This window comes from Arvicola amphibius, chromosome 10, assembly GCF_903992535.2.
Source record: "Arvicola amphibius chromosome 10, mArvAmp1.2, whole genome shotgun sequence".
Taxonomy (NCBI): domain Eukaryota; kingdom Metazoa; phylum Chordata; class Mammalia; order Rodentia; family Cricetidae; genus Arvicola; species Arvicola amphibius.
Window position 1 is genome coordinate 105086300 of NC_052056.1, and position 15335 is coordinate 105101634.

General features: G+C 37.0%; 1 protein-coding gene across 1 annotated transcript in view; it reads left to right on the forward strand.

Moving 5' to 3' along the window:
* The window catches only part of LOC119824382 (zinc finger protein 420-like), an 81613-nt gene that overhangs the window by 17686 nt on the left and 48592 nt on the right, over positions 1-15335 (forward strand). The window contains exons 5-6 of the mRNA XM_042055854.1: positions 9004-9130; positions 9625-9720. Of these exons, the coding sequence (XP_041911788.1) occupies positions 9004-9130; positions 9625-9720 (223 nt within the window). The remainder of the gene's footprint in view (positions 1-9003; positions 9131-9624; positions 9721-15335) is intronic.

Genomic DNA, 15335 nt, shown 5'->3' on the forward strand with positions numbered 1-15335 from the left:
GCAAATCAAAACAACTTGAGATACCATCTTACACCTGTCAGATTGGCTAAAATCCAAAACACCAATGATAACCTTTGCTGGAGATGTTGTGGGGTAATGGGTATATTCATCCATTGCTGGTGGGAATGCACACTTGTGCAACCACTTTGGAAAGCCGTGTGGCGGTTTCTCAGGAAATTCGGGATCTACCTACCCCTGGACCCAGCAATACCACACTTGGTAATATATCCAAGAGATGCCCAATCATATTACAAAAGCATTTGTTCAACTATGTTCATAGCAGCATTATTCGTAATAGCCAGAACCTGGAAACAACCTAGATGCCCTTCTATTGAAGAATGGATGAAGAAAGTGTGGAACATATACATATTCGTGTACTACTCTGCAGTAAAAAAAAAATGACATCTTGAATTTTGCATGCAAATGGATGGAAATAGAAAACACTATTCTGAGTGAGACAACCCAGACCCCAAAAGACGAACATGGGATGTATTCACTCATAATTGGTTTCTAGCCATAATTTAAGGACATTGAGCCTATTATTTGTGATCCTAGAGAAGCTAAATAAGGTGAACCCAAATAAAAACATATAGTTATCCTCCTCTATATTGGTAGGAGACAAGATTGCCAGGCAAAAATTGGGGGTGGGGTGGGATAGGGCTAAGGGGAGATGGGGAGAGAAAAGTGTGAAGGGGAGGATAGGGAGAGTGTGGGGGAATGAGATGGTTGGGATAAAGGAAGAGTGGACATGGGAGCAAGGAAGTATATGTCTTAATTAAGGCAGCTATTTTAGGGTTGGCAAGAGTTTTGACTCTAGAGGGGTTCTGAGGTGTCCATATAGATATCCCCAGCTAAGTCCTTGGGCAGCTGAGGAGAGGGAGACTGAAATGGCCCGATCCTATAGCCATACTGATGAATATCATGCATATCACCACAGAACCTTCATCTGGTGATGGATGGAGATAGACACAGAGCCCCACATTGGAGCATCAGACTGAGCTCTCAAGGGAGAACATGAGCAAGGAAGTCAGGACCGCAAGGAGTGCACCCACCCACTGAGATGGTGGAGCTGATCTAATGGGAGCTCACCAAGGCCAGCGCATCCTGGACTGAAAAAACATGGCATCAAACCGGATTCTCTGTGGTGGACAATGAGGGCTGACAATGAAGGCTGACTGAGAAGCCAAGAACAATGGCACTGGGTTTTGATCCTACCGCATGTACTGGCTTTTGGGGAGCCTAGTTTGTTTAGAGGCGCACCTTCCTGGTCCTAGATGGTGTGGGTAGGACCTTGGACTTCCCGCAGGGCAGGGAATGCTGACTGCTCCTTGGACTGGAAAGGGATGGGGAGGGGAATGGAGGGAGGGGGAGGAAATAGGGAGGTGGAGAGGAGGCGGAAATTTTTAATTAAAAAATAAATTAAAAAAATAAAATAAAATTGATAATTGAAAAAAAAACTAGGCTATCTTTAAAAACTAAAAACAATTTACATTCTACAAAAGAAAACTAAAAGTCATGGGTTCATGAATTTAATTATGTCGGTGTTGTTTGGAATAATCAAAAACACGTAATCAAAAACATGAATTAGAAGAGATTTAACATGTAAAAAACAATTCTCACATTTAAAGATTTGATCTATGTGTTTCCTCAGAAAAACAAAATTATTATGATATTGTTCCCTAGGAGTGTTTATTAAACAACGATATTTTCTACCAATCCATGATTATTATATCTCAAATAACTATCTTGACAACATATAATATGGAAGGAAATGTTGTTTAAAGTATCAAGTAGGAATTTTACTGTATTTTAATAAATTTAATTTAAGAATATTTTGAATTTTAGAATTTTTGCAGAATATTTCTCATGAATAACTTCTCAAGGATGAATGTCATTTATTGTTTTAAAAGTAAACGTTAGTTTGGTTTGAGATCACAAACGGTGAAGAGAGCTATGTATTGTGTCAAACATCTAGAAACATATGTTTATACACATTCAGCTGCTTCTAAGTAAGAGAAGAAGCAGTTGATAGTAAAGCCTTGGGGACAAAAATTGATAAATAAATCCATTACACCTATTACACTGGGAGACATAACTAAATTATCCAAACAGTAGAAACTCTCAAATTGCCAGAAAGATCAAATGTATTTGGCAAAATACTTCAGCATCAGTGTAAAGCATTGTTAAATGGTCACAGAAGAGAGACAAACAAATAAAAACTCACTGTACAAAGGACAGCAGGAATCAGGCACAAGGAATAGAATTTTTTCAAACTATATTCTGTCGTAGTGTTGTGCGTGTACATGGTCTATCTGTGCTACATCAGGATCTAATGAAGTCCACGGTCTTCTTGTGACAGTGGAATAGGTCAGTAGAGTGAAACCCGAACTTCAAAGTTTCCATTCTTATTTACTAGGTGTCCTTCTTTACCTGTCCCCACATACCTCATGCATAGCTCTTTGTTCCTCCTGTTTAATTAAAAAGAGGTTTCCTAACAGTGGTCCTCATGGGAAGTATGAAAATCTCAGTATTTGCTTTTCATATCAGAATATAGAGTCCATAAGAATGTATCATAATATACTGTGATGATGTGCTACATGCTTAATGGACAATGTCTAGTGTTAAAGCATTTTGAACTCTACTGCTTCCATTAAAAGAAGCCGAAAATACTTCCAGTTCTCTCAAAATTTCAAAGTCACAAATAACCACATGTTGAAATAAAATTGCTTTCACTTGTGCCTCATTCCACAGCTTCTATTCGTTAATCTAATTAGCAGCCCCAACATCTTTGTGAACCTTGCCAGAAAAACCAAGGTAGAGGTTATGAGAAGCTTTATAAGATTTTGATCTCCATTTGAGTTCAGCTCTCCTTTCCCCACTGCTGCTTTGCCTTGGTTGAGTACAACAGGCTAGTGCAGTCCACGATCTTACTGGATAACTTGACTGCTGTGCAGACCACTTGAACTCAGCAAGGGAGAAACTCAGCTTTTTAATCTCTCTTGCTTTCATGAGTATCTTTTAACCAAGCCAGGAGTAAATTCTTCCTGATTTCTGAGGCTCTGCAGATGGTGAGTGTGCGTGTACCAGGTGAATAGTATCTATTGATACTTTTTTAAAAAGCAAATCCTCTAGAGAAAATCCAGGAACAGAAGCTCAGAAGAGATGGATGGTTCTATAGTAAGTATGTCTCTGCACAGCAGCTATGCTCAATTTCTTCTACAAAGTTGATATATTTGTGTTGCACATTTTCTCTGCTTCTGCCTTGCCTAGTGAGTTTATTTCCATTGCCATTTGCTTGTCTGTGCTAAATTATGACAGTTATGATTGAGTCTTTAAATGTATACTAATTTACATGGGGTCAAATTCCCACTGTTTTCTTTTGTTCTTGCCTGCTCATTTTTTTCAAGACATAGATCCTCAGTGAACTGATGGTGCTTATCATGGAGGATTCCATGTGCCAGAGGAATATTGTAGTTTCTTGATGTCCAATTCCTCCAGAGACCAACTCACATCCTCATATAAAGACAGAGAATGCAAATATATGGTATGACTTCTGCCCAGGCTCTCTTGGTTTACTGGCTTATGAAAATGCATGCTCATTCACATGAAGTTTGTAGCCTAGCATAACTTTTTCAGTTATGAGAAAGTAGAGTTAGGAATGGCAGAGTCTTGTGGAAAACAAAACTACATATATGGAATTCACTTGAGAATCTGGAATGTGGAAGACATACGTAGCTTATATTTGGCATAAAATTAATGCTGTTGTATTCACACTACTGTTTCCATAAGTTATTCTTTGGGTAATCACTATCCCATCAAAAATGATGTGACTCTGTGTGAGAAAATGTGTCATCAATTTATCTTAATGTATTGATGTTGACTTCATTCACCTGTATTTGGTTCTCTGTGACAATGTCTACCACTTCAGAGATCATTAGTTTGTTTGTTTTGTTCCTGGTTTCATATACAGTGTTTGATTCTGTAGTCAGGATATATTAGATTCATGTTACCAGCAATAATTATTTCGAAGCATTGCCAAGGGATTAACATAAACTATCACATCTTTTGCAGAAAATAAACTTTACCCTAATTATTTACATATGATTTCTTGCATTGGAAACTACCTAGCAGGGGATCTCCACACATTTCCCCAATGAACACGGTTGTTTTCAAATGAATATTTCAAAGAAAAGAGGTATCTATTTATATGTTTTTTTACTTATCCTTCTATTGAAAACAGTTTTCCTTAAATAACTTCCTAGTTGTGTTTGTCTCAACTCTACTATGACCAATTCTTCCCCATCATTTTCCCATCCAGATCCAACCCCTTTCTTTCTCTCATCAGAAAAAAACTGGTTTCTAAGGGAGAATAACAACAAAAAATATGCTCTGATGTAGTAAGACAAAAAAAAAACTACCACAGAATAATAGAAAAAACAATTAGAAGATAAATAGCTCAAGAAACGCCAAAAGAAAGAGGATCCCCAAAACATCAACTGGAATCTGTAATATGTATATTAAAATATGATAAGAAAATGTATAAATAAGATAAGATATAAAGGGAAAATATGTAAAGTTCTGACATGCCATTATGAGACAAGGAACCTCCAAGATGCTGTTGAATTTGGGGGGAGAGTTGTGTTTTCAAGATAGGGTTTCTCTGTAGCTTTAGAGCCTGTCCTGGAACTAGCTCTAGTAGACCAGGCTGGCCTCAAACTCACAGAGATCCACCTGCCTCTGCCTCCTGAGTGCAGGGATTAAAGGTATGCAACACCACCGCCAAGCTCACTGTTGAATTTTTTGAGGCTTATCTTGCAGCATACTTTTGAGAGTAAATTCTTATCCTAGTGACAATTCCTTGAAAAATCTAAATTTTCATTTGCAAATGGTTATGAATCAGAGACAGCTTCTGGGTTAGGAATCTGTGCATGAGTACACTTCTTATTTCATTTCTAGTACTAAATCTGGTGCATAACTACATGCCCTGTGTATGCTGCCTCTATTTCTGCTAGTTTATATATCCTTCAATCCAGTTGAGATAGAGGTCTGTATGGTGGGGAAGGGTGTGGGGGTATTGGTATTCTCCATCATCTTTGCCTCTTACACACTAGCTTCCTCCTACTTTTAAATTTTTATTATAAAACTATCTTTTTTCATTTCATGTACCAATGCCAGTTGCCTCTCCCTCCCCTTTTCCTATTCCTTCCATGTTACCCCCCCACTCAACCCCATCAACTTCTCACAGAAGGTAAGCCATATTGCTTTGAGGAAGACCAAGTCTTTCATACTACATCTAGGATGAGCAAGGTATCCCTCCTAAGAGAATGGGTTCCAAAATGTTATTACAAGCAGTAAGGATGAATCCTGGCCAACTGCCAGTGGCCCCCCAATTAGCCTCAGCCATACAATGTCACCCACATTCAAAAGGCCTAACTCGGTTCTCTGCTGTGTCATTTCCTATCTGGTCAGAGTAGGTGAGCATCTTTCAGCTCAGGCAAGCAGTTTCAGCAGGTATGTTCATTATGGTCTCGACATCATAGCTTATATTCTCATTCTTCTCACTCTTCAACTGGACTTTGGAAGATCAGCCCAGTGCTCTGCTGTGGATCTGTGCCTCTGCTTCAATCAGTTGCTGGACAAAGGTTCTATGGTGAAATTTGAGATAGTCATCACAGACTACAGGGCAAGTCCAGTTTGGTCACCCTCTGCGCTATTGCTTATGGTCTTAGATGGGGTCATCCTAGTGGATTCCTGGGAATTTCTTTAGTGGCAGTTTTCTTGCTAGCCCCATAAATGCTCCTGCAATTAAGATATCTCTTCCTTTGTTCTCTGTCTCTGTCTTTTCCCAGTCTCAACTATCCAGTTACCTCTAGTTTCCTTCCACGATTCCCTTCTCCCCTCCTCCAACCCTTCTAACCACCCCCCTTCTCCTCCTATCCACATGCTCTTAATTTTCTCAGGAGATCTTGTCTATTTCCTCTTCCCAGGGGAATGTATATCTGTTTCTCTTAGGATTCTCTTTGTTACTTGGCTTCTCTGGTGTCATGGACTATAGGACTTGGTTACAGCTAGAATCCACCGATGAGTGAATGCATACCATGTCATCTTTCTGGGTCTGGGTTACCTCAATCAGGACTGTTTTTATAGTTTTATCCATTTGCATGCAAATTTCAAAATGCCAATGTCTTTTACTGCTGAATGTAGTACTCCACTGTGCAAATGTACCATATTTTCTTTATCCAATCATTCGTTGAGGGACACTTTGGTTGTTTCCAGGTTCTGGTTATTTCAAATAATGCTTCGATAAACATATTTGAACAAATTTCCATGTGGTACTATTGAGCATCCTTTGAACATATGCCCAAGAGTGGTATTGCTGGGTTCTAAGGTAGGGTGAATCACAATTTTCTGTGAAATGTCCATACCAATTTCCAGAGTGGTTGTAAAGGTTTGCATTCCCTCCAGCAATGGAGGACTGTTCCTCTTACTTTGCATGCTCTCTTGCATAAGCTCTCATAGGTGTTTTTGATCTTAGACATATTGACAGGTGTAAGATGGTATCTCAGATTCGTTTTGATTTGCATTTCCCTGATTGCTAAGGATGTTGAACATTTCCCTAAGTGTCTTCTGGCCATATGAAATTCTTCTATTTAAATTCTCTGTTTAGCTCTGTACTCCATTTTTAAATTTGATTATTTAGTATTTTGATGTCTAATTGTTTGAGCTCTGTATACATTCTGGAAATCAGTCCTCTGTCTGATGTGGGGTTTGTAAAGATATTTTCCCATTTATTAGTCTGCCTTTTTGTCTTATTAACTGTGATTTTTGATTTACAGAAGCTTCTCAGTTTTAGGAGGTCCATTTATTTATTGTTGCTCTTGGTGTCTGTACAGCTGGAGTTATATTTTGGAAGTGGTCTCCTGTGCCCTTGCATTAAAAGCTGCTTCCCAGTTCCTCTTCCATCAGGTTCAGTGTGGTATGGTTTATAATGAGGTTTCTAAACCATTGGGACTTGAGTTTTGAGCTTGAGGATAGATATGGATCTATTTTCATTCTTCTACATGTTGACATCCAGTTATGCCAGCACAGTTTGTTGAAGATGCTTTCTTTTTTTCCATTGTATAATTTTAACTTCTTTGTTAAAAATAGGTGTTTGTAGGTGTGTGGATTAATATACAGATCTTCATTTCCATTCCATTGGTCGAACAGTCTGATTTATCCCAATACCAGACCATTTCATTATTGTAGCTCTATAATAGAGCTGGATGTCAGGGACCTTGATGCCTCTAGAAGTTCTTTATTGTACTAGATTGTATGGCTATCCAGGGTTTTTTTTTGTTTTTTCATATAAAGTTGAACATAGTTATTTCAAGGTCTGTGAAGATATCTTTTGGGATTTTGATGGGGAATTCATTGAATCAATAGATTGCTTTTGGTAGTATTGCCATTTTATTACATTGATCCAACCTATACAAGGGCATGGGAGAACTTTCCATTTTCTGGTATCTTCTTCAACTTCTATCTTCAAAGATTTAAAATTCTTTTCCAACAGGTCTTTCACTTATTTTGTTAGTGTTACCCAAAAGATATTTTATGTTGTTTGTGGCTTTTCTGAAGTGTGGTATTTCCCTGACTGCTTTCTCAGATTCTTTATCATTTGTATATAGGAGGGCTACTATTTTTTTTTTACTTGATCTTGTATCCTTAAATATTATTGAAGGTATTTATTCAGCTGTAGAAGTTTCCTATTAGATTTTTTGGGGTCATGTATGTATACTGTCATATCATATGCAAATAGCAATAGTTTGACTTCTTCCTTTCTAATTTTTATACGCTTGATCTCCTTTTGTTGTCTTATTGCTCTAGCTAGAACATTAAGTACTATGTTGAATAGCTATGGAAAGAGTGGACAGCCTTGTCTTGTCTCTGATTTTAATGTAATCCTTTTGACTTTCTCTCCATTTAATTTGATGTTGGCTGTCATCTTACTTTGTATTGCTTTTATTATGGTTCGATATGTTTTTGTACCCCTGATCACTCCAAGACCGTTATCATAAAGGGGTTTCAAAAGTGTTTTCAGCATCTAATGAGGTGATTATATGATTTCATCTTTCAGATTATTTTGTTGTGGGTTTCATTGATAGATTTTTGTATGTTGAACAATCCCTGTATCCTGCGATGAAACTGACTTGATCATGGTGGATGATTTTTCTGATGTGATCTTGGGTTCAGTTTGCCAGTTTGTTGTTGTTGTTGTTGTTTTGGTTTTTTGAGAAACGGTATCTCTGTAGCTTTGTAGTCTATCCTGGAACTAGATCTTGTAGATCGGGCTGGCCTCGAACTCAGAGAGATCTGCCTGCCTCTGCCTCCCAAGTGCTGGAATTTAAGGTGTGCACAGTAATTTATTGAGTATTTTTGAATCAATGTTCATGGGTGGGACTTGTCTGTAATTCTCTTTCTTGTTGGGTCTTTGTATGGTTTTGGTATCAGGGTAACTGGAGCCTCAGAAAAAGAATTTGATGATGTTCCTTCTGTTTCTATTATGTTGAACATTTTGAAGAATATAGGTATTAGCTCTTCTTTGAAGTTCTTGTAGAATTCTGCACAGAAACCACTCAGCTCTGGGCTTTGTTGGTTAAGAGGCTTGGGATAACACCTTCTATTTCCTTGAAGTTTATACATCTATTTAAATTGTTAACCTGGTCTTGATTTAATTTTGTTATATAGTATCTATTTAAAAATTATCCATTTTTTTACATTTTTTTACATTTTCCAATTATAATCTGGCTCCACATTTTAGCCCATAGATCTGCAGATTAACCTTTCCTACTTGGTTTAATATTTCCAGCACACAGATCTTTAATATAGACTGTATTTTGGAGTATTTCTTTTAGAATAATGCTAAGCAAGAACACAACACGTTTTGTGATGAACTCTTATATCCTTAGTCTAAGTTAAAAAAAATTACATTGGCACTTGATAAACTCTTTCCTTTCATGACAGGGAATCTTGACATTCCAGGATGTGGCAATTGATTTCTCTCCCGATGAGTGGGACTGCCTCGACTTTGCACAAAAGGCTTTGTACAGGGAAGTCATGTTGGAGAATTACAGTAACATGGTCTCTGTGGGTGAGACTATTTCCTTTTCTGATTTCTTCATCATAATTGTTTCCTACAAGTATGTTTTACATGTACATCTGAATTGTCTGCCTTACTTTTATTTGCCATTTAATTAAAATCTTGGAGTTCATTATGTAGAATACAATGATTTATGTAACTTCATCTTGTCAATATATTCCTGACTCCTGGAGATGACATTCATCATTCAAACTTTCATGATACAGTTAATTTTCAGACACATCATAGATTATATATTGATTTGCATCTTAATGATTCATAATGTGTTTGCTTTGATCTAGTCATACTTTACAAAGAAAGTCAAGGTATAAAATATTAACAAAAATGCTTTTGTCTGTGTTAAAATTTGGGGATAGCAATAAGAAAATCATATTTGGAATTTTAAATTATAGGCCATCTTATATAATCAGTATGGTGGTTTATGAGAAATCCATGTGTTTTATTGTTATCTCAAGTTATGGTCATAAGTCTCTTCCAATATGCAGGTCTTTCAGTGTCAAAACCAGACCTGATCAGCTTCCTTGAACAAATCCAAGAGCCCTGGAATGTGAACATTGGAGAGACAAAAAGCAATGAACAAGGTAAGCCAGAATGAAGCATTGGCAAATGTGGGAACCCTAGGGCATGAAGAAATTCTGCACTGAAGTGGGATGCATAGTGTAGGAGGTCCTTTTGTTTATGTATTATTTTCATTGGTAAATAAATAAAGAAACTGCTTGGCGTGATAGGACAGAATTTAGGTGAAGAAGACAGAACTAAATTCTGGGAGGAGAAAAGCAGAGTCAGCATTAAAGTGGCACCATGGAATTGCCAGGTCAAATATGCTAAATCTTTCCTGGTAAGCCAGGACCTCATGGTGAGCACAGATTAATAAAAATGGGTTAAATCAAAATGTGAGAGTTAGCCAATAGGAGGCTAGAGCTAATGGACAAGCAGTGTTTTATTTAATATAATTTCTATGTGATTATTTCAGGTATAAGCTATCTGGGTGGCTGGAACAAAAGGCTCCCTCTCCCTGTAATAGATGCACAAATATTTCTACCGAAAATTATGTAAAAATTCACACTGAATGAGTATTCCATATTACTTTATGAATCTCAGTCACATAAATTGACCTAGAATACACTTTGAATAATTAAATTATGGTATAAAGCAGAAGTAAAATGATTTGTTGGCATATCTTTGAACTCTACCAGGCCTTGAAATGAACAATATTGAAATGAAAATTAGCATTAAAAAGTTTCACACTGTTTGAAGGAATATTTCTCTGTACCTCTTCATATCTGTGTGTCTGTTCTCATGACAGAATTACATGGTTTTCACTGTTGTGTAGTCTCACATAAAATCAGGAAACATAAATCTTATAGTTATATTCATTTTGGAAGATTGTAGATTTCATTCTTTGTGTCAGATACTACAGAACTTAAATGTAACTTTTTCTTTTTCTGGGAAATACTCTTTAGAAATTAAGACATGTTTACGGTCATACATGTTATTGGTCTAATTTAATGTCACCTACTAATCTCTGAATATCAAAATTTATATGTTAATTTTCACATAAATGTTGTATATGCACTTGTTTTCCTTTGTGTTTTATATCTGTATTAGAATTTGTTTGGAGAAACAAATTTGTAAATCCACAATATTTTACTTTTAATGCTTTTATTAGTGATTTAAGAATACCTTGCAGTGTCATTAGACCAAATTCAGCTCTCCACTGTTCCCATGTTCCACTTCTTCCTGACATCTTTGGTTTTTTTCCTCTTATCTTTTTACATTTACAGAGTTCAATATAAAACTTTCATAAAACTGTGGGTGTTGAGCATGGCCTACAATATGGTTGAACAATGAGGAGTTGCACCTTCTTAAAATCAACATTATTCCCTTTCTCCAAGCATCTTTAAGATGATAGTAGCTTCTCAGCAAGGCATGTTTCTCCAGGTCCTTTCTTACTGTCTCCCACGGATTTTAATCTGGCTTGGGATTGATCAGGTCTGAGACATTCTATCCTAATTACTTAAGTTTATATGGGCAACTGTCTATGTTCTGTACAGAAAGCAGTATTTTCTTATAGTCATTTATGACTTCCTACCTTGTTATGTGATGGAGGACTCTCATTGGTTAATAAAGAGACTGCTTTGGCTTTTTGATAGGGCAGGTTTTAGATAGGTGGAGTAGAACAGGATGCTGGGAAGAAGGGAAGTTAGTCAGATGCTTCAGGCAATTGCCATGCCTCTCCTCTCTGGGTCAGACGCGATGGAGCCAGACCCCAGGTCAGACATACTGAATCTTTCCCGGTAAGCCGCCACTTTGTGGTGCTACACAGATTATTAGAAATGAGTTAATCGAGATATGAGAATTAGACAATAAGAGGCTGGAACTAATGGGCCAGACAGTGTTTAAATGAATACTGTTTGTGTGTTGTTATTTCGGGTGTAAAGCTAGCTGTGTGGGATACAGGTGGGATGAAAAGCAGGCCTGCCTGCAGCTCCTTCTACAGAATGGTGCCCAGATGTGAATAACTGAATCTACAGAAAGCCTGAGAAAGCTTGGGAAAGAATATAGTAAAGTATGTTTTCTTGGTAACAGCAATTTCTTGGGTCTGGCTCTGCTTGCAAGAGGCAAGCAAGGGCTCTCATCTAAGAGAGGCTTCCTGACTTAGCCTGAGCTGCAAAACCATTCAGCTCTTTTAAGAGGTCCTGCCACGAAATACTTAAATGGTGTTGACGAAAAGCTGAACACATGCTTTTTGGTTTTCAGCCATAGCAGGAAAAAAGCTGTGCTGTTTTAAAATGTCGGCTTTCTGGGCCATCCTGCCAGGGCAAACTCTGACTCTTTCAGGCAGGCAGTCTGTCTGACTATGGTCTGTGAGCAGAATGCTGCAGCTTGCTTGCTGGCAAATACCTTGAAATGCCATAGCGTTGTGGCAATAAAAATAGCTACAGAGGTACCTCTGCCATGAGACTGGAAAGCTAAGGAATGGGCTGGATCCAGCCGCCAAAGTCAGTGCTTTAGTCCTACCAACATTATTTGGTAAATTAAAGACTCATGTTGTCACAAAAAGTGAGATATACAATAAAAGAAAGATTCAAAGTCGAAGAAAACGTCTAAATGGTTTACAGTGTGTTAAAAATATATGCAGGCTAAAGATTAAAGTTCTTAAAATTAAAACAAACAAACAAAGAAAAAAGACAGAGAGAAGTTGGGTGTGGTGGTACACACCTTTAATCCCAATGCCTGGGAGGCAGAGACAGACAGATCTCTGTGAGTTCAAGGTGTTATAGCACACACCTTTAATCCCAGTACTGGGGAGGCAGAGGCGGATGGATCTCTCTGAGTTCAAGGACATCCTGGTCAACAGAATTATTCCAGGAAAAAAATATACAAAGAACCTGTCTCAAAAAATAAAAGTAAAAATAAATGAAATAGAGGTTAATATAAAGCCACATAAAGATGGAAAATACACAGAGAATCTTGATACTGTATGCTATTATGCTCTCTTTGAATGCTTAGGAAGGAGCATTAGCTGCTAAAAGATATTTGTTTATAAATGCTGCTGAACTAATCAGATATTTTGAAAATACCTTGACTTCGGAATTTGGATCTAAGAATATGATACTTTGGAAAAGAGATTCTTCTTTTGTTTTCACAGAGGATGAGACCCTGTGGATTGCTTCTATCCCAATATGGTGTGATAGACCACACCCTCCTGAAAGGTTGCTGTGAACACCCTCAAAAAATTATTTCAGTCAACTGCCGACTGAGATGAACCTGGCAGACTGGTTACACCATGAAAGATCTTAGTAACAGTGCCCCCATTTAGCAGGAAGCAGTTTGGAGAGAAATAATTGTGCCCATATTCCCAAATATTGTTTATAAGTGTTCTTTTACATTTAAAGGTGGATATGATATAGATATGAATAATTTGCATTGATATGGATTTTGCTTTAGTGATTTAAATTTACAGTTAATTTTGTTATATGTATATGTATTTCTGATCTTGATTAAGGTATTGTGATTGCATAGTTCATTTTAAAAATGTAATGTATAATTAGGAAATATAGGTTGTTAATAAATAATCATCGATAATAGTCAAGATTGTAGTTATGTTAGGTAGATTATCTAGATATATAGACATATATTTCAGTTAGATATTCATTCCTAATATCTTTCAAAGACTACAGAATATGGCATTTAAATGTTTTAATAACTTAGGGTTTTTCATGACAATGAGACACGTCTGCTCCTGGCAGCACCAAGCTACTTCAAGAGGAAGATGTGCATCAAAGAGGCTTCTTATAAAGTTGTTAGCCATTTGGGCAAGAAACTGCTCTTGCCTGGACTGATGCATGAACTGGACACAAAGAACCCAGAGAAAGAGGACTGCTGAACTTGTCTAAAGATGAGATGAACATTCAGGGTTCCTGATTCATGAAAGAGTCTGTGAGACATTCTGTAGGACACAGCAGATACTGACTGAACTGCCTTTGAAATTTCCTGCTTCATGGAAGTCTGCTGGATACTACGTGCCTGTAGGCTGAAGATGGATGCCCCAACGGTACAGAGGAACTTTGGGTGACTGTCCAGGTAGTAAGATGTCTCAGTCATTTATAGAGTTTGGAAGTTGCTTATTTCTTGTTTACTTAGGTAATATTATATCCTTCTGGAGTCTTTGATGGAGTTGAAAAATAGATAGATAGTTATGGTTTTCCTTAGATATGATAAAAGATACAAATAGATATAAATATTGTAACTAATTCTTGCTTGATAACTGTTTTGTTACATGAAATTTTAGTGTGTTAAAGTTAAAACCTTTTTTGTTTAAACAGAAAAAGGGGAAATGATGGAGGATACTCATTGGTTAATAAAGAAAATGCCTTGGCTTTTTGATAGGGCAGGATTTAGATCAGTGGAGTAGAACAGAATGCTGGGAAGAAGGGAAGTTAGTCAGATGCTTCAGGCAATCACCATGCCTCTTCTCTCTGGGTCAGACGTGATGGAGCCAGCCACCAGGTCAGACATGTTGAATCTTTCCCAATAGGCCACCACTTCGTGGTGCTACACAGATTATTAGAAATGGGTTAATCAAGATATGAGAATTAGACAATAAGAGGCTGGAACTAATGGGTCAGGAAGTGTTTAAATGAATACAGTTCGTGTGTTGTTATTTCAGGTGTAAAGCTAGCTGTGGCGGATACAGGCGGGATGAAAAGCAGGCTTTCCCGCAGCTCCTACTACAGTTATATATTATCACTCTGTCCTGAATGAGCTATGAACAGTCCATGGAATAAGTCTTCTATGAACATACTCATTAAAATAAAATATTTTCTTCTTCTTTGGAGGGTGTCCACCTGTCAATCATCTTTTGTTGTCAAATTCTGCCAGATATTTGTGAATGAAGGCTTAGAGATGCAACAGTCTGTGGGTAAATCTATAGGACATTAAAAATAATTTTAATACCAAGCAGAATAATGGTAGTAAGTGGTACCTTCTAACTTTTAATAATGCTTCTTGAATTAGCATGAATACTCCTCAAATTATTCTGCAAAATAAAAACAGCAGAACACTGTGAAATTCTTTTCCTGAGGACAATTACCTTGATACCTAAACCACGTATACACCCAAAATATAAGTGAGATATATGCCAATTTCATTGTGAACATATATACAAAAGTCCTCAATAAAATATTTGCATCCTATATCCAAGAATATATCAAAAAGATAATCTACCATAGGCTTTATGTCAAGACATGTAGGGATAGATGAAAAATTCAAAATCAATAAATGTAATCTACCACTTGTACAAACTTAAAGTCAAGTTCCAGAAGTTCATCTTATATTATGCAGAAAAGTCTTTGACAGTATTAATACCCCTTCTTGATAGAAGTCTTGGAGATATTAGGGATAGAGGAAATATACCTCTACTTAAAAGATGCAATTCGCAGAAATTATGTAGCCCACATCAAACTAAATGGAGAGAATTAAAAGCCTCTGCACTAAAAAAGGGAACAATACAAGTGTACTCAATCTCTCTATATGTATTCAATACAGTACAGAAAATCTTAGCTTGAACAAGAACACAAAGAAGATCTAGAAGTAATTAATAGCAAAGGAACAAATCAAAAGAATGTTATATGCAGATGCTATGATTTTATGTATAAAAGACTCTAAGAACTTTATGAAGAAACTTGCCCAA